At 41.5% G+C, this 24553-nt stretch overlaps 1 protein-coding gene across 4 annotated transcripts in view; it reads left to right on the top strand.

Moving 5' to 3' along the window:
- Positions 1-24553, top strand: part of LOC140458223 (UPF0606 protein KIAA1549) — a 263349-nt gene that overhangs the window by 216945 nt on the left and 21851 nt on the right. The window contains exons 16-18 of one of the 4 annotated variants that reach the window (XM_072552494.1): positions 972-1277; positions 11895-11947; positions 20116-20243. In XM_072552494.1, the coding sequence (XP_072408595.1) occupies positions 972-1277; positions 11895-11947; positions 20116-20243 (487 nt within the window). The remainder of the gene's footprint in view (positions 1-971; positions 1278-11894; positions 11948-20115; positions 20244-24553) is intronic. The other 3 variants (XR_011953457.1, XM_072552495.1, XR_011953458.1) reach the window with 3 other exon arrangements.

Below are 24553 nucleotides of genomic sequence, written 5' to 3' on the forward strand. Positions count from 1 at the left end.
CTTCTCCCTGCTTCACTTCTCTCTTATGATTCATCTGAGAATTCATTTGATTGATAATGTCAGGAATAAGTCCAGTGGATCAATAACCCTGTAAGGTTGGAACTAGAATTTCAATTTGTCTATCACATTGCACTTCTTTATATATCATGTATCCTTTGACTGAAATTTCTGAAATTTTAATTCTGAAATATATACACAGTTAAAATTTAAACTTCGTTAAAACATTTTCATGTATTGTTGCTTTACTTTTCATTCTTTGACACTGTTAAAGCAATCCTTTGATGTAGGTAGCATTCATGTGTAGTGCCATTTGTACTTATATATAAGATGCAAGATGGCCACATGTGCTTTGAATTGGATAATTTGGACCGCTTGTAGTGCATGGAATTGACTGTCTGAGTTCAGCCAACTACCCAAAGTGTTGCCCAAGTGTGAGGTGATTACCACAGTTTCCAGCCAGACCTGTTGAGGAAGTGCTCTATAGGAATGTATGGCATTCCATGTCAGAGGAACAGAAGTTAAAATGTAGCTGTATAAATTGTGCACAGATTTTCATGAGCCAGATATCCTGGCTGAGTGCATCTATCTGAACACCAAAAAGTGTGTAGATTGAGTTTGTTTTGCACTTCATGTTGACATGCACCCTGTCAATCTGTGACACTGCTCCAGTTCACTGGCCATTTAATAAATTGCAAACCGCCTAATTAGTGAATTTTGCATAGCACGCTGATTATGAATTTATTACATTCTCTCCTTTACTTGCCTCCTTGCATCTGCAAGCTCATACATATTAGATGTAGGACTAAGAAGACATTTCATTTGAATAGAAAATCTAACAGTAGGGGAGACTGAGATATTTCAGGTTAACCCACAACAGAACAATAGGTTGCTATTTGTCTTCACTACATTGTCTTTCCTTTCATTGCCCCAGCTCCACTGACCTAATCTTGATTTGGTTCTGTGTTTTGCAGTCGGACCCTGATCTGCCTCTGGAGCCTAAACCTCATTCTCCATCACACACACATCCTCCCCCTCCTGCTCCCCCACCATACATTCCACCACAACCATCTATTGAAGAGGCAAGACAGCAGATGTACTCTCTGCTCGATGATGCATTTGCTTTGGCAGCTCCAGGTAGTCCTGGAAAAGTCTTGTCGGCAGTCTGCCTTGGGCAGGCAGCCACCAGCACTCCTATCAGGGGAACCAGAGTATCAGCTAACAACCACTGGACTCCAGTGTATGAACAACCCCAGAGTTTCAGCTATTCATATGCCACGGTATGTAACATGTAAAGCATTTCACACAGTATGCTTATACATATGTAAACATTTCCATTATGGCAGATAATACAGAAATCTCATGAGCTTCAAATGTTTTTTCTTGCCTCATTTTCCAGAATTTTGTCCTCCCAAATCTAAGCATATCTAGCTTAATAAAATATAACTAGTCATGTTGAAGTTGGAGCAATTTGAGTAAGATTTCAGTTGGGTAGGTTTTATGTTGGAGAAGCTTATTTCTGTCGGAAACTGGATTGAGGTTGCCCAAACTCGATTTCAAGTGGAGACTTGAATTATATTATTCAGATGGAGTTCAATCTCCGATTCCAGAACTGAAGGACCAATATCTGAGTGCATCACTCAGCCCCTGATTCACATTGTATTTTCAACTGATGTGGAATTCTTGTTACAAATCACTGATCGCATTTGTGACATTTTTCAAGAGTATTAAAACCACACTGAGTACACAGTGCATAGTATTCATTTTTCTATCCTTTATTCAACTGTACATTTTTGCTAACCCAACTGAATTTTCTGTCTCTGCTGGAACAAGAGAAGTTCTTACAGTAGTTTTGTGTATGCTACTACAGTACAGACATGTAATATGATCCAAGTTTCCATTCACCAATTAATGTGGCTTCTGATCACTTTTTCCATCAGCTTCTGACCAAGTCCACTGTTCTTCATTCGAAAACTCATTTCTTTCCATCTTTTTTGAAACTAGTACTTGGAGTATGTTTAGGATACAGCCTGGGCATTATATGCAGCAACTATGGGGTCAAGTCATTCATATGGATGGTGCTGATGTTGCTTTGAAGCAGAATGTCACAGACCCATCATAGAGGTTGTACAGCATAGAAAGGGGTGTGTCAGACCTTCGTGTGTGCGCTGGTCATCAAACATCCTTCTATTCTTATCACGGTTTTCAGCACTTAGCCTTTACCTTTGTATACTATGTCATTTCAAGTGCTAATCTAAATAGTTCTTAAATGTCTTGAGGGTTCATGTCTCTATCTTTTGGGTGGAGAGTTCCACATACCCACAAACCACTGGGTGGAAGACGTTTACCTAAAATTCCCTCTAAACCTCCTGCTCCTTACTTTAAAATTGTGCCCACTGGTTATTGACTCCTCTACTAAGGGGAAACATTTCTCTCTATCTACTCTGTCCAAGCCTTCACAAAACTTTGTACGCCTCTTCAACTTCTTGCTCTGAGGAAGGTAACGCAAGCCTATTTATTCTCTCTATAGCTGAATTGCTCCAGCTCAGATTACGTCCTTGTGAATCTCCTCTGCACCCTCTCTCATGCAGTCACATCCTTGTCTTGTTAGTCCTCTCAAAATGCATCACCTCAGGATTAAATTCCATTTGCCACTGTTTGAGCTATCTGACCAGCCAATCTGCATCATCCAAAATCTAAATCTATCTTTCTCATGACTACCAAACATTCAGCTTTCATGTCATCTATGAACTTGGTGATCATGCCTCCTTTATTTATGTCTAGATCATTGATGTATGCAAAACATGTGGTACACTTCTAGGCTCAGGTTTCCAGTCATAAAAATACCCTTTTGACCATCACCACCTACTTCTGTCACTAAACCAGTTTTGGATTAAATTTGCCAAAATGCCCTAAATCCCACGGTCTCTTCATTTCTTAACCAGTCTGTCATGTGAGACCTCGTCAAAAGACTTAGTGAAATCCATGTGGACTACATAAACTGCACAACCCTCAACTACTCATCTAGTTACCTCCATGGCAAATTCAAATTTGTGAGATGTGATCTTCCTTTTACAAAGCCAGCTGACTATCCTTAATGTGGAGAAAATGAAGATGCAGTAAGGTTATAATCAGCTAGGAGAAAGTGAGGATGCTGGAGGGTTTTAACCAACTAGAAGAAAGTGAGGAAGCAATAAGGTTATAATCAACTACAAGAAAATAAGGATACAATAAGGTTATAATCAACTAAGAGAAAGTGAGGACCAGTAAGATTATAATCAACTAGAAGAATGTGAGGACCAGTAAGGTTATAATCCCCCGGGGTCCTCATCTTCCACTCTACCAACCTGCGGATACGTTACATTATCCTGCATCATTTCCGCCACCTGCGAACAGACCTCGCCACCAGAGATATATTGCCCTCCCCACCCCTATCTGTGTTTCGGAGAGATCATTCCCCTCTTCTCAGGTCCATGCCCCCCACCAACCCACCTTCCCCTGCCACCGCAAGAGGTGCAAAACCTGCACCCATATCACCCCCTCATCTCTGTCCAAGACCCCAAAGGAACCTTCCATATCCGACAGAAATTTACCTGTACTTCCACATGTGTCATCTGCTGTATCCGTTGCACCCGATGTGGCCCCCTGTTCATTGGGGAGACAGGACGCTAAATTGTGGTTCATTTCAGAGAACATCTATGGAATATCCACACTAACCAACCCCACTGATCTGTGGCTGAATACTTTAACTCCCCTCCCACTCTGTCCAGGATCTGCAAGTCTTGGGCCGCCTCCGACGCCAAACTCTAGCCACCCAATGCCTGGAGGAAGAACACCTCGCCTTCTGTCTTGGGACCCTCTAACCACATGGGATCAATGTGGATGTCATTAGTTTCCCCATTTTCTCCTCCCCCACCTATCCCAGTCCCAACCTTCCAACTTGGCACCACTCTTTTAAATGGTCCTATGTGTCCATATTCCTTCCCACCTATCTGCTCCACCCTCCTCTCTGACCTATCACGTTCACCCCCACCTTCATGTACTTATTGCATTCCCAGCTGCCTCAGCTCTACCCCCCTCCCATTTATCTCTCCGTCCTCTTCACCCACAAGCCTCATTCCTGATGAAGGGCTTATGCCCAAAGCGTCAATTCTCCTGCTCCTCGGATACTGCCTGACTGGCCGTGCTTTTCCAGCACCACACAGCTTTTCTCAAACTATCCTTAATGAATTCTTGTCCGTCTATGTGGAGATTAATTCTGCCTGTCAGAATTTTTTCCAATAGTTTCCCTATCAGGTTCATTGACATGTATTTTCATGGTTTACCCCATCACTCTTATTTAATAACAGTACCATGTTAGCTGTCATCCAGTCCTCTGGTACCTCCTGTGACCAGGGAGGGTTTAACAACTAAGGTCAGAGTCACTGCACTCATCTAAGAATCATAAAACTTGGACCTCATGTTCTAGCTTGCCCCACAAGAGGAAGCATCCTCTCTATATCTACTTTGTCAATAACCTTTAGCATCTTATATGCTTCAATTAGATCTCCTCACATTCTTCTCATCTCAAGAGAGTATAAGCCTAGACTGCTCAATCACTCTTCATTAGACAAACCAGGGCAGCCCAGTGACCTAGTGATTAGCACTGCTGCCTCACAGCGCCAGGGGCCCAGGTTTGAATCCACCCTCGAGCAACTGACTGTGTGGAGTTTTCACGTTCTCTCTGTGTCTGCATGAGTTTCCTCAGAATGCTCCAGTTTCCTCCCATAGTCCAGAGATGTGCAGGTTATTGGATTGGCCACAGGAAGTGCAGAGTTACAAGGATAGTGTTTGGAGGGGGTGGTGTCTGGGTGGGATGCTCTTGAGAAGGTTTCACTGGGCCAAATGGCCAGCTTCCACACAGTAGGGATTCTCTAATTCTAACCCCTCATCTCTAGAATCACTCTAGTTAACCTCTTCTGAACTTCCTCCAATGCAACTACACCCCTCCTCAAGTAAGGGGGCCAGAATTGCACATTACTTAGGTGTGGTCTTACTAATGCCTTGCACAGTTGCAGCAACACTTTTCTACTTTTAAACTCTATTCCTTTAGCAATAAATGCCAAAATCCCATTTGCCTTCCTTAAGGGAGTTAAACACTTTGAAGCCTGCTAAAACTGCTAATATCTCCTCCCTCCCAATGCTAATTTGTTCAAGTATATCACAGTCCCCCTCCGTGATTTCCAGACCTACATCATCATCCTTTATTGTGAATACAGCTTCAAAATATTCATCTGAAACCTCAGCAATGCCATCGGTTCTACTTTGGTCCCTAATGGGTCCTGCTCTTTCCCTGGTTATTGTCCTGAATATGCATATAAAGCACCTTTTAGATCTTCTATAATGTTACCTGCAAATGTTTTTACAGGTCTCCTCTTTGCTGTCCTAATTTAGCTTTGAGCAGACCCCTGCACACTCTATCTGCTGTTTTGAATCCTCAGTATAGCTTCCTTTTTCTCTTATCCAACTCTGTAAATACCTTGAGCTCTAGGGTTCTCTGCATTTGTTGGTCCCACCTTCCACATTTTGGAGAATATATTGACCCTGCACACACACTATTATCCTTTTGAATATCTCCCATTGTTCTAATGTGGACTTTCCTGAAACAATCTGCTTCCAGTCTACTTTTGCTAGATACTGTCTTTATTAAAATTGACCATCCCCCAATTTTCCAGTCCATCTTTCTCCTTATCCATTATTCCATAAAGTCTTATTGAATTATTAGCATCAAGGCCACAATCATCATAACCAACTCTGCTGAGCTGGCCACATGCTTAGGTTGCCTCACTTCTGACTACCAGAGCACATTTCCTTTGCCCAGCTCAAGGAAGGCATTCAAATGAGAGGAGGACAAAGCAAGCATTTCAGAAATTCTCTGACGGTTTACTTCAAGAAATGCAAAAAGGTGTCACTGTATGGGAGACCCTCATTCAGAAGAAACTGACTTGGAGGAAACTGCTGTATGAAGGGACAGAACTCTTTGAGAACACCCAGCGAAATTAAGTACGGAAAAGGAACAGGAGAAAGGAATGTTTTTGATCTGAAGGCCAAAGCGCATTTTCACCTCTCAGAAATATCTGCCAAAGGTGTGATCAGAAATACAGCTCCTGGATGAGCTCATCAGCCCACAGGAACCCACTGAACTGATGAACACTGACACACAATTTCCAGAGTGGACAATCATACTTGTTTTGATTCAGTTCATTCTTTTTATTTATTCTCTTTATTCTTTTATGGATTGTGAACTTCACTGGCAAGACCATTTGCTGTCCATCCCTAATTTCCCTAATTGCCCTTTAAGTAGTTTGCTAGGCCATCTAAAAATCAGTCACATTTCCTTGAATCTGGAGTCAAATGCGGATCAGACCAGGTAAGGGTGCTGATTTTGTTCCCTAAAGTGAACCAGAAGGGTTTCTCTAATGATTGATGATTTACTAGCAGCATTCCTGAGACTAACTGTTGGGCCAGATGGCCTGTTTCCACACTGTAGAGATCCTATGAAACTTTGTATTCTATGTTAATTAATTGAGTTTGAATGCCCCCAGCTTGTGTTGTGGAATCTGAACTTGTATCTCTAAAGAATGAGTCTGAACATTTTTATATAGTCATTATGGTGTTGTCTTACTAGGACATTCCATAAGAGCATAAGAAATTGGAGCCACAGTAATTATCTAACCCCACAAACCTGCTCTGTCATTAAGTGTAATTGTGATGATCTTATAGAACATAGAACAGTACAGATGTTGTGCTGACCTTTTATCCTACTCGCTAAGATGAAACTAACCGGCATGTCCTTCACTTTACTATCATCCATGTGCCTATTCAAGAGTTACTTAAATGTCCCGAACGTATCTGACTCTACTACCACTGCTGGCGGTGCATTCCACGCGCCCACCACACTCTGTGTAAAGAACTGACATCTGACATCTCGCCTAGACCTTCCTCCAATCACCTTAAAATTATGTCCCCTAGTGATAGGCATTTCTGCCCTGAGAATAAGTCTCAGATTATTCACTCTATCAATGCCTCTCATCATCTTGCGCACCTCTATCAAGTTGCGTCTCACCCTTCTTCGCTCCAATGAGAAAAGCCCTAGCTCCCTCAACCTTTCTTCATAAGACCTGCCCTCCAGTCCAGGCAGCATCCTAATAAATCTCCTCTGCACCCTCTCTAAAACTTCCACATCTTTCCGATGATGAGGTGACCAGAACTGAACACTGTTCCAAGTGTGATCTAACCTGGGCTCTATAGAGCTGCAAAATAACATTGCAGCTCTTAAACTCAATCCCCTGCTAATGAAAGCCAACACACCATACGCCTTCTTAATAACCCTGTCAACTTGGGTGGCAACTTTGAGGGATCTATGGACATGGACTCCAAGATCCCTCTGTTACTCCACACTGCTAAGAATCCTGCCTTTAACCTTGTATTCTGCATTCAAATTCAACCTTCCAAAGTTAACCACTTCACGCTTTTCCAGATTGAACTCCATTCAGCCCAGTTCTGCAACCTGTCAATGTCTCATTGCAACCTACAACAGCCCTCCACACTATCCACAACTCCACCAACCTTCGTGTCATTGGCAAACTTACTAACCCATCCTTCCATTTCCTCATTCAAGTCATTTATAAAAATCAGAATGATCAGTGCTCCCAGAGCAGATCCCTGCAGAGCATCAACACTGGTCACCAAGCTCCAGGCTGAATATTTTCCATCTATTACCACCCTCTTCTTTGGGCCAGCCAATTCTATATCCAGACAGCCAAATTTCTCTGTAGCCCATGAATGAACCTACCATGGGGAACCTTATCAAACACCCTGCCAAGATCCAAATACACCACATCTGCTCTACCTTCATCTCAATCAAACTACGTTTTTCCATAAATCCTGTCTCTACGAATCATCACCAATAATTTGCCCACCACAGACATTAGCCTGACTGGTCTGTAATTCCCAGGATTATCCTTATTCCCTTTCTTGAACAAAGGAATAATGTTTGCCACCCTGCAATCATCTGGCACTACTCCAGCAGACAGTGTGTGTGCAAATATCATTGCCAAAGTCACAGCAATCTCTTCCCTTGCTTCCTGTAGTAACCTTGGGTATATACAATCTGGTCTGGGATTTACCTATCCTCATGTTTTTCAAAATTTTCAGCACATCCTCCTCCTTAACATCAAACTGTTTGAGCATATCAGCCTGTTTAATGCTGTCCTCACAAACAACAATGTCCCTCTCTCTAATGAATACTGAAGCAAAATATTCATTAAGGACCTACCCTACCTCCTTCTGACTCCAGTCACAAGTTCCCTCCATCATCCCTGATCGACCCTACCCTCACTCTGGCCATCCTCTTGTTCCTCACATAAGTGTAGAATGCCTTCGGGTTTTCCTTAATCCCACCCCCTAAAACCTTTCTCATGCCCCTTTCTAGCTTTTGGAAATCCATTCTTCAGTTCTTTCATGGCTACCTTGTAACCTTCTGGAGCCCTGTCTGATCCTTGTCTCCTCAACCTTAAGTAGGCCTCCTCCGTCATCTTGACTAGGAAACTCCCAATAAAGTGACTGCTCCTTTCCTGTTACTGACTTCCACCCATACTGACTCTGTAAACAAACCCTCCTCGATAACACCCCTTCATCCCTTTCTGTGATATAATCCCTGATTAGTAATGCCACCTCCTCCTCCTCTTCCCCCCCCCCCCCCCCCCCCCCACTCTTTTGCCTTTCCCCCTCCATTCCTTTTGAAACATATAAACCCTGGAATATCCTACAATCATTCATGTCCCTGTGATACCCAAGTCTCTGTAATGGCTACAACATCATTGTTCCGAGTACTGATCTTCTACCTCATCACTTCCCTGCTTGCTCACTATATCCTTAGATTCTCTTGTCTGATCAGAAGGTTTTCGATCTCCTTGACTAGCGACTAGTCAAGTGACTAGTGGAGTACCTCAGGGGTCGGTGCTGGGCCCATTGCTGTTGTTATCTATACCAATGATTTGGTTGAAAATGTACAAGGCACAATTACTAAGTTTGTAGATTACATTAAAATAAGAGGTATCGTGAACACTGAGGAAGGTTATCTGAAATTAGCAGCAGGACCTTGATGAGCTGCGGAAGTGGGCCAAGAAATAGCAAATGGAGTCTAATATAGATAGGTGTGATGTCTTGCATTTTGAACAGTCAAATCAAGGTAGGAATTTTATGGTGAATGGTAGGGCCTTAAGAAGTGTAGTGGAACAGATGGACCTTGGAGTTCAGGTGCACGATTCTCTGAAAGTGGAGTCACACATAAACAGGGCAGTGAATAAGGTATTTGCACATTGGCCTTCATCAGTCAGGGCATTTAGTATAGACCAAAAGAGAAAATGCTGGAAAATCTCAGCGGGACCGGCAGCATCTGTAAGGAGAGAAAAGAGCTGACGTTTCGAGTCTAACTGACCCTTTGTCAAAGCTTTGACCTGCTGAGATTTTCTAGCATTTTCTCTTTTGGTTTCAGATTCCAGCATCCGCAGTAATTTGCTTTTATCATTGAGTATAGACGTTGAGAAGCTATGTTGCAGTTGTACAGGATGTTGGTGAGACCACATTTGGATTATTGTGTTCATTTTTGGTCACCTTGCTATAGGAAGGGTGCAATTAAACTGGAAAGAGTGCAGGAAGACTTTACAAGGATGTTGCCAGGACTCAACAGTCTGAATAATAGGGAGAGGTTGGACAAGCTAGAACTTTTTTCTTTTGAGCATAGGAGACTGATAGGAGATCTTATAGAAATGTATAAGATCATAAGAGGCATGGAAAGGGTGAATGCATTCAGTCTTTTTCCCAGGGTTGGGGAATAGAGGACTAGAGGGAAAGTATAAAAGGGAACCTGAGGGGCAATGTTTTTTACACAGAGGGTGGTATGTATATGGAATGAGCTGCTTGTGGAAGTGGTTGAGGTGGATACATTGATAACATTTAAAAGGCATTTGGACAAATACATGGATAGGAAAGGTTTGGAAGGATATGGGTCAAGTGCATGGAAATGGGATTAGCGTTGATGGATATTTTGATCAGCATGGACCAGTTTGGGCCAAAGGGCGTGTCTCGTGCTGTAGGACTCTATGACTCTGACTATTGTCAGCTATGGAAACATCCACAACTGTTCAAAATCAGGAGTCCAAAGAGTGAAGAAATTTCTCATAATTAAATGTCTCCATATTCAGAGTCTATGTCTGTCCTGTAGTCAATTCTGCAGAGAAGGAAAACAATCTATACTTATCCAGTCAAGACCCTTCAGATTATTGTTCTTCTGAATATCACAATTACTAAGGTTAGCTTTTAATTCCTGATGGAATTAATTGACTACATTTAAATTCCACCAGCTGTCTGAAGCTCAATGCCATCCAGCACAAAGCAGCCCACTTGATTGATACTCCTTGCACTGCCTTTAATATTAATTCCTTTCATCATGTATGGTAACAGCATTCTGTTGCAATATACAAGATGCACTGTAGTAACTCACCAAATTACCTTGGACATCACCCTTCAAATCTATCTCTGACCTAGAATGACAAGGGCAGCAGACATATGAGAAAACCACCATCTGTATGTTCCCCTCCAAGCCACAGTTCATCCTGACTTGGAACTAAAATTCCATTCCTTCGCTCTCATGTGGTCACACTCCACTTGTAACAGTGCTGCAGGTGTACCAAATGGACTCCACCTGTTCAAGAAAGCAGCTCATCGCCACCTTCTCAAGATCAATTAGGAATAAGCAACAAGTGTTATCCTTGATGGTGATGTTCTCACTCCATGATGATTAATAAATAACAATTAGAAATAGTAGATGACTTTGCATTGATCCTTCCAACAAATTGATCACAGCCTGCTAGCCTGACAATGACCAGTTTATCCCACTTTGTTTCCTGATAGTTAACCAAACCTCCATTCATCCTTATACATTACCTCCAACTGTAATGTAGCAGCTTATTGAATATCTTTTTTGAAATCCAAACAGGTCACATATCTATATCCAAATATCTATAACTATATCCGTTTGCATACCTTAGTTTTTTTGAGAATGTAAATAGTAATAAGTCGTCAAATATGATTTTGCTTTCTCAAAACCATTTTGGATTTGTCTGTTCATAGCTGATTTCTAAATGTATAGTTAAAACTTCCACAGGAAGAGATTCCAGCACTTCCCTGATGACTGATATCAAGATAACTGGTCTGTGGTTCAGTTTTCTCTGTTGCATGACAGCGCAACATCTGCAATCCAATGAGCCCATTCTCGAATCAAAGGAAGTTTGGAAAATTACAATTATCGCTAAAGCTACCTTTTTTAGAACCACAGGACATTTTGCAATCTCCGCATAGCCATTTTTCAGGCTCCAGATTAGCTGGATAATGGATTGATCGAGGCAGGGAATGCATTGTATTTAAACTCGATAGTGAAGTGATAGTCATAAACCATAATGTAACTGTCCTCTTGTTCCAATTTGTCTGCAACTCACATTAATGCCTGTTGACATCTAGTTAATATTTAGTAGTCATTTTTTGTTGAAGTAAAAGCTAGTTTGCAACAAATATCCAAAGACACTGTGCATATCTGAATGATCATTACAGCTAACGAGGCAGAAGACAGTGAGAAGTTGATGACAATGTAAAATGGTTAGGGTGAAAAACCATTGGTTTAAACATGGGAGGGAAGGCATGTTAATCACCGTTGAATTTCATATGTCGTTCATTTGCTTGAATCTAGTGTCTACGCTTTGCTTTTGAGATTTATAACTCAATTCAAAAATAAAAGGTTGGAGGTTACTGTGTATGAACACTTCGTTATAATCCTGATCTTTTTGCTGCTTCCCCAGAGATATGAAGAGACAGGAATGAACTCCTCTTCTGGAGCAGGTCACCTGCACAAGTAAGAAATTAACCAATGCTATTTCACATCTGTGATATCACTTTAGGCTCATTGATACTGAAAATAAATTTGTTTTTCCTGTGCAGAGAGCACCACTGCAATCTTAAATAAATTGTTGTAATACTTATACTTGAGACAGTGAGAGATATTAAAGCTGAAATCTAACTGATTACAAAATATTTAGTTAGACAAAAGGCACAATGCTAGTTTGGCGTTTGGTAAGAGAAATAATTATGTATCTTTCTTTTGTGACCTCAGATTTTTATGCGCAAAGTCGGTCTAACTTGCTAACACACTCTCTAATCTCTGAGAAATTCTTATTTGATGAATCACCGGAATCCACTTTCTTATGAAGGCTACACATTCTGTAATTTTGAAATTGCCCAGCTTTGTAAGCCGTTATTGAAAATCCGATCCAAGATGGATCATTAAAGGCTTTTCACGGATGTTGGGGAATCTTTTACTGCAAATCTTTACTCTTTGAAGATTTGATTTTCGTAGTCTGTGATCACTGTCACTGACATTCCTCATTCTTTGTTCCAATCAGTTCTGATGGTGGTAAACTACAATAGGTTGGGATGGACCAGTAATTTAACAATTACTGTACGTCAGCACTTCTCTTCAAAAGAAAACTTGACTGCTCCCATACTTGGCAGCAAAGAAACCGAAAGGCTCATTTGCAAACTGTGGTTTATTGTTTGAAAAAGCCTCATCAGGGATCCCATGTGTAGTGAATATTTCATGCAAGATGCTGACAGTTGCATCTCAATAGTGCATAACTTTTTCTCTTCTTTCCACTGTGAAAATAGTTGACAACAGTAACAGTAAGTCAAATACAAATGAGTGTGATCCCACTGTTGCCGCGCTCAGGTGGAGCAAGTGATCTGTAGAAGCAGCTCTTGCAGGTCAGGGCTGTGAATGGCACAAGTTTCATAGTCAGCTATGAAATTCTCAATCTCTTAGAGATCCCTAGCCACCACACCAGCAGCCAATCCTTGGCTGTGCTCGGCAATTTCAAGTGCTCCTAACGTGTCTTTCCTATTTTTTCCCCACAGTGATGCTGTAACAATCAGCCTTTAATCAAATACTTGTGAGTCATCTACTGTTGTGAAATACTGTCATTACTCAAAGTGAGCCTTTAATGCAAACCCATTTGGGCTTTGATCTGGGCAACATTTGACACAATACCAAAAGATGGCAACATAGTTTCAATCTTTTTTACGTCCATTTTGCCCTTGCAGTCACCTGTTGCTCCCTTCTCATGGTTCATCTCATGAGTAAAACTAATACAGTAAAGTCAGAATGGTTGTACCCCTTGAGACATCTTTGCCAATTATTTCTCACCTATTCAGGTGGCCTACATGTATGGATTGACTCTACGAGCACTTTCCAAGTATATAGTCAAATATCCGTGTGACCGAGAGAGGTCCCTTCTCGATGACTGCATATCGTGTCACCGAGTCTGACAATGCCTTGAAGACATAATACATCAGTTTTCAACACCTATCAGTTTTTTCCTGAAAGAGCAATATACCTAATCTTGTAGTTGAATCACCTGTAGCTGTATTGGTTGGAAAGGATGACTGTGTTGGGCTAAGACATCTGTGGACATCAGCATCCTTGATCTTTTAGAAAACATCATCTTATGGGTTCCATCACCATCCCACCATATACTTCAGTTGTTGGCAGAAGTGAGATAAGTTGTCATTGCCAAGTGAGGCAAAGATTTTAACCAGCTGGTGTATATTGCCTGGGAATCTCTTCGGATCATGAGCCCTCTTTGGAGTTGGAAACTGCTTAAAAGCCTTTGTTTTCCAAGGGCCTGCCAATATTCCATCAATATTAACAATGTGTCCCGAGAAATGAATGGTTTCTTTGGGAGCTTCACTTTTGCTGTTGAGTATCAGATCTTTGGCTTTTGTGCAGTTTAGAACTGCATGGACCCTGTCTTTATGCTATCTATCAATATGTCACTAATGTGGCATACGGCACCTCTTAAATCATGTAAAATATTGGATATCGTAGGCTGGCAATCCCAGATAACAGTCTGTTAAAGCAACATCTGCCAAATGGAGTTGCAAAGGTAGCATGCAGTTTTGATTGTACATCCCATGACACCTGTTAGAACCCACTGTTGGCATCAATTTGGCAGAAACTCTGCTTTTACACACTTTTGCTAAACTCTCAACAAGTGTTAACATAGGGTAGATTTCACTCATTGCTGCTTTGTTAAACTGTGTGAGGTCTAAACAAATTCTGATGTACCCATTGGGTTTGGGTACAGTAACTATGCACAAGCATTACTTGAGTGGTTTCACCATCCATTCTTCCCCAAGTTGCTGTTGAATTTGTATTAAAAGGTGAGTATATAGGTATATAATGGCTTAGCATCTTTCTTTAATGAGACACTGTATTCAGCATCTGTTTCCTGTGATCAATTTAAGCTTACTGCTTCTTTTACTCTTCTGCTGTCCAACTTCTTCAACATTTTGAAGACTGAGGGAAAACACTTGTCCTTGCTGTGGAGTGAGTTTTCTTGAGTACGAAGTATGTATGCATTCTCAAATATCTCTCACCTCTTGTGTTGCAGATTTGCTTGCAACAAATATAAGATCTTTTCCTCCTAGACTTTGTGGTTTCGCAGTTGTAGGCTGTAACCTTTTTCTCCACTTATAGTATGTAACCTGTTAATGTAATGACGTTCATCCTAGCATCAAGCTAAAATTAATGTGATTGTCATTGATATAAAACACTTCGTGCTAAAATGAATTGGTTAGAATTTCGCCTATGAATGCATTGGATATCTCTTCTGTTGCGGGTTGCTCCACATCATTAACATCCTTGTGTGGATAGCTATTTAACTTTCTGCCAATTTATTATTGTCTACTTTGCACGTCATCAAGAAATGACTACTCTTTTACAGATGAGTTTTTTTTACTGCTAGGCACTGCTTGTGTCCATTAGTTTTCATAACTCCACAGTGCTGGTACTGATTCTTGGCATCTGCTGTCCGGCCTAATCTTTGGGTTGACATGTCAAGTATGTCTTTGGAGTTTTTATACTATGTAAATGCTGGATTCTGCAGAACTCTTGCAAAAATTTTGTTATTCTCCTCTTAGGATGACGTGTTTCTTCCAGACCTCCTGCACTCCCCATCTGAATGGTTTTCTCAAAAGTAAAGGCCATTTTGGATTTGGTGCTTGGCAACGAGCCAGGACAGGTGTCAGATCTAGCGGTGGGAGAGCACTTTGGTGACAGTAATCACAACTGCCTCTCATTTAGCATAGCCTTTGAGAGTGATAGGAGCAGATACCGAGGGAAGATATTTAATTGGGAAAAAGGAAATGATACTATCAGACAGGAGTTGGGAAGTTCAGACTGGGAGAAATTGTTCCACAGAAAGGGCACAGCAGACATGTGGAGACTGTTTAAGGAGCAGATGTTGCGAGTGATTCACGAATTTGTTCCTCTGAGACAGGTAAGAAGGGCTAAGATTAAGGAACCTTGGATGACGAGAACAGAGGAACTTCTCGTCAAAAGGAAGAAGGCAGCTTACGTAAGGTAGAGGAAGCAAGGATCTAGCACAGCTTTAGAGGATTACAGGCTTGCTGGAAAGGAGCTCAGAAATGGACTGAGGACAGCCAGGAGGGTGCACGATAAAGGTTAGTAAAGAAGGATTAGGGAGAACCCAAAGGCATTTTACTCATACGTGAGGAATAAGAGAATGATCATGGAGGAGGCAGGGCTGATCAGGGATAGTGGAGGGAACTTGTGTGTGGAGTCTGAGCAGATAGGGGAAGCCCTAAATGAGTTTTTTGCTTCTGTTTTTACCAAGGAAAGTGAACTTGGTGTAAATGAAAACTTTGAGGAGCTGGGATACAGTCTTGACCAGATCAAGATTGATGAAGTTGATGTGCTGGGAATTTTGGAAAATAATAAGATTGATAAGTCCCCAGGGCCAGACCAGATTTATCCTAGGTTGCTCCGGGAAGCGAGAAAGGAGCTTGCTGAGCCGCTGGTGAGGATATTTGCCTCCTCACGCTCCACAGGAGTCGTACCGGAGGATTGGAAAGAGGCAATGTTGTTCCTTTTTTTCAAGAAGGGTAATAGGGAAATCCCTGGCAATTACAGTCCAGTCAGTCTTACGTCTGTGGTCAGCAAAGTTTTGGAAAGAATTCTGAGGGATAGGATTTATGACTATTTGGCAAAGCATAGTGTGATTAAAGGCAGTCAACATGGCTTTGTGAGGGGCAGATCAAATCTTATTGAGTTCTTTGAAGAGGTGACAAGACAGGCCAACGAAGGTCAAGCAGTAGATGTGTGTATGGACTTCAGCAAGGCATTTGATAAGATTCCCCTTGGTAGGTTCATTCATAACATCAGGAAGTATGGGATACAGGGAGATTTGGCTCGGAGAAAATGAGGACTGCAGATGCTGGGGACCAGAGTTGAAAAGTGTGGTGCTGGAAAAACACAGCCGGCCAGGCAGCATCCAAGGAGCAGGAGAATCGATGTATCGGGCATAAGCCCTTCTTTAGGAATGAGGCTGGTGTGCCAAGCGGGCTGAGATAAAAGGTCGGGGGGGGGAGGGAAACTGGGGGAGGGGTGCTGGGAATACGATAGGTGTAAGGAGGTGAGGGTGAGGGTGATAGGCCAAAGAGGGGGTGGGCGCGGAGAGGTCGGGAAGAAGATTGCAGGTCAAGAGGGCGGTGCTGAATCTGGGGGTTGGGACTGAGATAAGGTGGGGGCAGGGGAAATGAGGAAGCTGTAGAAATCTACATTCATCCCATGTGGTTGGAGAGTTCCTAGGCAGAAGATGAGGTGCTCTTCCTCCAGGTGTCGTGTGGCCAGGGTCTGGTGATGGAGGACGCCAAGGACCTGCATGTCTATGGCAGAGTGGGAGGGGGGAGTTAAAGTGTTCAGCCACGGGGCTATTGGGTTGGTTGGTGTAGGTGTTCCCTAAAACGTTCCGCAAGTAGGCGGCCTGCCTCCCCCAGTGTAGAGGAGACCACATCAGGTGCAGTGGATACAGTAAATGATGTGTGTGGAGGTGAAAGTGAATTTGCGACGGATATGGAAGGATCCATTGGGGCCTTGGGGGGAGGTGTGGGTGCAAGTTTTGCATTTCTTGCGGTTGCAGAGGAAGCTGTCGGGAGTGGAGGTTGGGTTGGTAGGGGTTGTAGACCTGACGAGGGAGTCACGGAGGGAGTGGTCTCTCCAGAATGCTGATAGGGGTGGGGAGGGAAATATATCCATGGTGGTTGGGTCTGTTTGGAGGTGGCGGAAATGACAGAGAATGTTACGATGTATCTCGAGGTTGGTGGGGTAGAAGGTGAGGACCAGTGGGGTTCTGTCCTGGTGGCGATTGGAGGGGCTGGGTTCAAGGGCGGAAGTGCGGGAAGTGGAGGAGATGCGGTGAAGAGCATCATCAACCATGTCTGAGGGGAAATTGTGGTCTTTGAAGAAGGAGGCCATTTGGGTTGTTCGGTAGTGGAATTGGTCCTCCTGGGAGCAGATGCGGTGGAGGTGAAGGAATTGGGAATATGGGATGGCGTTTTTGCAGGGGTCAGGGTGGGAGGAGGTGTAATCTAGGTAGCTGTGGGAGTCGGTCGGTTTGTAGTAAATGTCTGTGTTGAGTCGGTCGCCTGAGATTTGGCTATCTGGATTCAGAATTGGCTGGTTGACAGAAGGTTGGGGGTTGTAGATGGAAAGTATTCTGCCTGGAGGTCAGTGTTGTTTGGGATCCCGCAGGGTTCTGTTCTTGGGCCACTGCTCTTTATAGTTTTTATAAATGACTTGGATGAGGAGGTTGATGGGTGGGTTAGCAAATTTGCAGATGACACAAAGGTTGGAGGTATCGTCTATAGTATAGAGGGCTACTGCAGGCTGCAGCGTGACATAAACAGGATGCGGAGCTGGACTGAGAAATGGTAGATGGAGTTCAACCTGGATAAATGCAAAATGATGCATTTTGGAAGGTCGAGTGTGAATACTGAATATAGGATTAAAGACAGGATTCTTGGCAGTGTGGAGAAACAGAGGGATCTGGGTGAGCAAGTACATAGATCCCTCAAAGTTGCCACCCAAATGGATAGGGTTGTTAAGAAAGCATATGGTGTTTTGGCTTTCATTAACAGGGGTATCGAGTTTAAGAGTTGTGAGGTTTTGCTACAGCTCTACAAGTCCCTGGTGAGACCACACTTGGAATATTGTGTCCAGTTCTGGTCGTCCTAATATAGGAAAGATACAGAGGCTTTGGAGAGAGTGCAAAGAAGGTTTACCAAGATGCTGCCTGGACTGGAGGGTATGCCTTATGTTGAAAGGTTGAATAAGCTTGGACTTGTCTCTCTGGAGAGAAGGAGGAAGAGAGGAGATCTAATTGAGGTATACAAGATAATGAGTGGATTAGATATAGTCAATAGCCAGAGACTTTTCCCCAGGGCAGGTTTGACTGGTACGAGGAGTCATAATTTGAAGATATTAGGAGGAAGGTATAAAGGAGACGTCAGGGGTAGGTTCTTTACACAGAGAGTTGTGAATGCATGGAATGCGTTGCCAGCTGTGATGGTGGAAGCAGAGTCATTTGGGACATTTAAGTGACTGCTGGACATGCACATGGATAGCAGTGAGTTGAGGGATATGTAGGTTAAGTTACTATATTTCACATTAGGATTAAGCCTCGGCACAACATCGTGGGCCAAAGGGCCTGTTCTGTGCTGTATTTTATTTCTAAGTTCTATGTTCTAAAATCATCTTTGGAATATAGTATGTAGATGCAGAAGTAATTTCAACAATAATTCAACCTCTTAGGAATCACTTATGTATGGATTCCCCTGAATACTGAACCCTTCTGTTAAATCTGGCTCTTAAATAGTAGAAGTTTGAATAAGAGTCATATCGGACTTGAAGCATTAACTGTACTTCTCTCTCCGTGGATATTGTCAGACCTACTGAGTTTCTCCAGTACTTTCTGTTTCCATTTCTACAAATTGGGTTCTTTCTGATAAAGATATGTGTTCATAGATTTGTTATGATAACCACTTTTTGTTTCCACCTGCTTTTACATTGTTTTGCTTCAATTAACTTGCTGAGGATTTCATAAACATGAATCATGTCTACTAGCCGTGCCTATTTACCCAGGAATGTTGTGCTGTATCATGCTTATATACAAGCTCCAGGTATCTGTTTTAGAAAGCCCATGTGTATGCAGATTGTGAGTGAAGAAGGTTGGCAGAAGCAGCTAAATGTATGGCGTTTTGTCACTTTAGGTCATCAATTAGATCCTGCCTTCTGATCACACCAATATAAACATAGACATAATAGGCTAATTTTGCAACCAGGTGGGATAGAACATGTGCTCAGTTGGTAGCTGTCTATGCAGCAACAGTGTAAATACAGTGACTTTGCAGTTATTATTTGAAAAATGTTGCTGGTTTTGAATATGAATCCATTGTGAGTAGATCTATGACACCTCCCTGGGTATTTGTTCCTGATGGACACTCCAACAGTAAGGATAGAAGTCTGTTCGGAACCTAAGGCAGAGTTTAACTGAAAACAGTGTCTGAACAGCAGCAGGCCATCTAAGGTATTTACAATTTGTTCAACTTCAGTGAACAGAGTACATTTTTGAACGTAGATACTTCTACATTCATTGCTTACAAGCTCATTTCTATTCCAAGCCACATGTTGTACGCATAATTTCCTGATTGCAAGGCAAGCATTGCATGCAAAGTAGCAGAGCAATGACCAATTCAGCCAAGGAGTTTAACACTGCATTAAGCGTGGCTGTATTTTTAGATTTTAATACCTGGTGTACTCTCCCTCAGGCTCATGAAAATGATGTTGATGTGGAATGTTCTAAATTCTTCTGAATATTTTATGGCTTCCGATCTCTCATGTCTGTTTCAAATTCAATGGCTCCATGCACTAGAGCCATAGTTTTGAACAACAATGCAAGTGGTTGTTCAGCACGGAGTTTGAAAATATTTTAATTTATTAATTGAACTCCAGTTCTCTTATATTCAAGCAAAACCCCAATGCACTGTGAGTAGTTTTGTTGAAACAGTCTTTATAATATAAATTATAAACCCTTCAGAATGTCTTTAAGAATTTTACTTGTAGCATTGCTGAAACTCTTTTAAAATTGATTCTTGAATTCTTTTGTCCAGCCATAGCACTGGATATATGCAGCCAGGACAGGAGATTAAGCAGGAGCAGTCCCATCAGGAACCAGTTTATTCAAACAGGCCTATATATGCTGAGGAACTCAAGACAAGATCTTCGGGACACAATCCAGGTACAATGGGTTGATGGCTTTCGAAGCAAATCTATCTCAGTCATTTGCAATTATCTGTTTCCATAGTTCTTGGCCCATTCATATTTGTGAGTTACTTGCAAGTAATTCTTCTACAACTAATCTGCATCATCTTCTCAAGCAATATGATGGTCCCTTTTGAAAGTCAGCATTGTTGAGGAGATAGAGTGACTGCCATTGACTAGGTATAGCATTAAGGAGCCCAAGCAAAACTACAGTCAATGGGAATCAGCAGGACAAAAATCTACTGGTTAAAGCCATATCTGTCTCAAAAGAACATGGTTATGGTCGTTAGAGATAATTCTAGCTCCAAGATACCTTTGCAGGAGTAGCTCAAAGTAGTGTCTTAGGCTCAACCATCTTTAGCTGCTTCATCAATGATCTTCCCTAAATCATAAAGTCAGAAGTGGGAATAGTTGATGATTATTGAACAATCCTCAACACCATTCATGTCTCCTCAGATACTGAAGCAGTTCAAACATAGCAAGACTTGGACAATGTCTAGGTTTGGGCTGACACATGAAAGTAACATTCCCACCACATAATGCCAAGCATTTATCATCTCCAACAGGAAAGAATCTAACCATTGTCCATCAACATTCAATGACATTATCATCATTATATACCTCAGCATCAAAATCTTGGACTTTATCATTGACCAGAAACTGAAATACACATGGTGGCTGCAAGAGCAGGTTTGAGGCTAGGATACCTGCAGCAAAGTTCAGTCCTGACTCCCTTCAACCTGTCCACCATCTACAAGGAGTAAGTTAGGGTTGTGATGAAATATTCTCCACTCTCCTTGATGAGTGTAGCTGAAGCAAAGCAATAAACTAGACACTATCCAGGACAAAGCATCTGGATGCAATCACTCCCTCCACCATTGACACTAGCAGCAATTTGTACCATTAGCACAATTCAGTGCAGCAACTCATCAATGTTCCTTCAAGATCCCCTTCCAAAACTGTAACCACTACTATCTAGAAGAATAAGACCAGCAGATAAACTGGAACACCTGCAAGTTCCCCTTTTGCCATTTGCCATCCTGACTTAGGTATGTGTTGGTCTTCCTTCAGTATTGCTGGATCAAAATCCTGGAACTTCTCCCCCCCCCCCCCCTTGTTGGTGTACATGCACTAAATGGATTGAGGCAGTTCAAGGAGATAGCTTTCCACACAACCTCAATGGGCAAATAGAGATGAACAAGAAATGCTTGCCAGCCAGTGAAGTCCACATCCCTTGAATATTTTTTTAAAAAGCAAAGATGATTCAATGGAAATAATGCATGCTGAGTAAGTGAGCAAGTAAATGATGGATGGAATATAATGTGGAGGTTGTTCAGTACAGTCAAAGTAATGGAGGTGTTGAAAATTCCTTAAATTGAGAGAGATTGACAAGTGTTGATGTCTGAAGTGCTTAATTTCCACCGTCATTCTTCATTGAAAGCAGATGTGCAGCACATAATCAGAAGGACAAATGGTATGTTGGCCTTTATCATAAGAGGACTGGGATGGATGGGTGGGGAGAGGGGTTGTCGAAAGCAGGGAGATACTGGGGACAGAACATGTGAAATGCTGATAGATATCAAGATTCAGAAGAATTTGGATGCCTTTTTGCTGTACACTAGTACAGAACATCAGTATGCAGGTAACATCAAGCAATTAACAATAATTGCTTTGTTAAACTTCTTTGTGGAATATGGGGTACATTTGTACATAATGTTGGGTACATAAGAGTAAGGAATATTTGGAGGTTTTAGTGAGGCAACATCTGGAGCACAAAGCAGTTTGAAATGCTTTTTTCCTGAGGAAGCATATCTTGTTTTTAGAAGAAGTGCAATGAAGTTACTAGCTAGCGGTGAGAGGAGAGATTGAGTAGGACATGTTCTGTCATACTGAACTAGAATATAGAATAATATGAGCCAATTTAGTTGAATCTTCTCAAATAATTTGAGGACTTGACAGTAATCGATGCTGAAAGTTTGTTTTCCCTTGTTGAAGCTTCCAAAACTAGGATCAAAATCTAAGAATTCGGGGTCAGTAATTTAGGACTTGGGAGAAATTTATTCACTGAAAATTGTAAACTTTTAGAATTTTCTACCTGAGTACCATGGGATACTAAGTTATTGAGTATATTCAAGCTGACAAAATTAGATTATTGATCACTGAGGAAATTGGGAATCTTGGGGATTGTGGAGTCTGGACTTCTCGTGATTTTCATAGAATCCCGACAGTGTGGAACAAGCCATTCACCCAAATAGGTCAACACCGACCCTCTGAAGAGCATCCCACCCTATGTGCCATCCAGACCTCTCCAAAAAATCATTTCTTAATTTTTCCTTATCCAAGGAGAACAACCCCAGCTTCTCTAATCTATATATTTAACAAAATCCCTGGAACCATTCTTTTAAATCTTTTATGGATTCTTTCTAAAGTCTAAACATCCTTCCTAAATTATGATGCCTAGTTTTGGACATAATATTCCAGTTAGAGGCCAAGACAGCATTTCAGATTCTTCATAAACTTCTTGACATGAATCTTCCACATTGCCCATTTCCGCTGAATAAATATGCTAAATAAACATTATTGTCAGGTTGGGATAAACTTTGCAGGCGACACAAATGTTACCAGCATTGCTACTGGCAGAAGATCTATACCTATATCTTTATCATAAAGTCTAAGATTATGTGTGTCTTTTAACTGTTTTCTCAACCTGTCCTGCTACAACTTACATACATATGTTTCCAAATACCTCTGTACTATTTCATATTGATTCACTCCATTCTTTCTACCATAATGTGTCACTTTGTATTTCTCTGAACAAAATTTGATATGTCACATGGCTGCCTATACCACCAGCCTGCCTGTCAGCTTGATGTATATTACAATCCTCATGTGTCACAATTTTTTCAAATTTTGTTTCATCTACACATTTTGAAATTGTGCCCTGTGCACTCAAATAAATGTCATCGAGTCAAGTGTATCTTTATCATGTATCCTTGGAAAATATATATACCCACAACAACAGCATTACTTTCATCAATATTTTGTAACCTCATAACCTTTGATTTTCAATTTCAAATTCCTATGTCCTTTATCAATCTTAATAACCACACTGTGTGTTTAAATACGTGCACATACAAACACAATTCAGACTTATTGCATTCCCTCTTTGTCTGACCCCACTTGAACGCTTACTCATTTTTCTTTGGGAACTGTCCAATCCATTGTGCATCTTGTTTCTACATTATAGTGCTGCATTTTGGATTCCAGCCTGTACCTGGTTAATTTAGACATTCCCCCATAGTACTATCAAATTGTTTTATGAGATCTTTGGTCACGACTCTGTTTGGGCACGTCCTGGCCTGTATAGGTGCCCAGAAATCTAAAGCTCTTCCATCTCTCCAAACGTATGTTTATCTACTCAATCTTCCTATTCCAGTGCTCAATGGCACATGTCATGGAAATTGCTACCTTTCCAGGACCATTTTCTGATCTCATTCCTAGCCATCCAAGATCTGTTTGAAGGGCCTTACCCATTTTTCTACCTAATGTTGTTGATAGTGATATTTTAGATGACCTTTATCTGTTCATCCTCCTCCCTCAAAATGAGATGCAGATGCTCAATGATGTTACTGACATTGGCATGAATGAGACAACTTACCATCCTGGAATTATATCTGTGGCTACATAACTAACTGTCTATCCCCTAACCATAGACTCCTATGTTGTTAGCTTTAAAGGTTTGTATGTAAAACAATTTCTTATAACTTTGATCTGGTATCTTGTGAATGTGGGCCCAAATGGCATTGGTTACTAATCTGCTGCTGATACAGAGGGTGCAGGGACGTTTGTGTAAGATAGGGATGTTTCAAGTAGATTTGAGCTGAAATGCATTACCTGTTTGGAATCCAGAAGGATTTACCATGTGTTTAACTTGATAATGATGGGTGCTCCATTACTAACAACAACCAGGCTTCAAGTACAAAGTCTTAGGTTTACCAACTTCACATTTTGTTCTAAAATGCTCCTGTGAATTCCTTTGGAATTTCTTATTGTGTTCACTGCTATATAAGTAGAGCCTATCATTTGTCCTTTTAAGCAGTTCAATATATGAGAGGTATTTTTTTCATATCTAGGCATATGATAAGGTGTTAGGCAACACATCAAATATTTAATTTCTGGAAAATTCAGTATTAAAAAAATCATCGGAAGAATTGAAAGTATGTCATCAATGGCTATGGAAAGTAACTTGAGAAGACTTGAATTTGTGAAGGTGCCTTTGAGTGAACT

The sequence above is a fragment of the Chiloscyllium punctatum genome, chromosome 32 (genome assembly GCF_047496795.1).
Source record: "Chiloscyllium punctatum isolate Juve2018m chromosome 32, sChiPun1.3, whole genome shotgun sequence".
In the NCBI taxonomy this organism is placed as follows: Eukaryota; Metazoa; Chordata; class Chondrichthyes; order Orectolobiformes; family Hemiscylliidae; genus Chiloscyllium; species Chiloscyllium punctatum.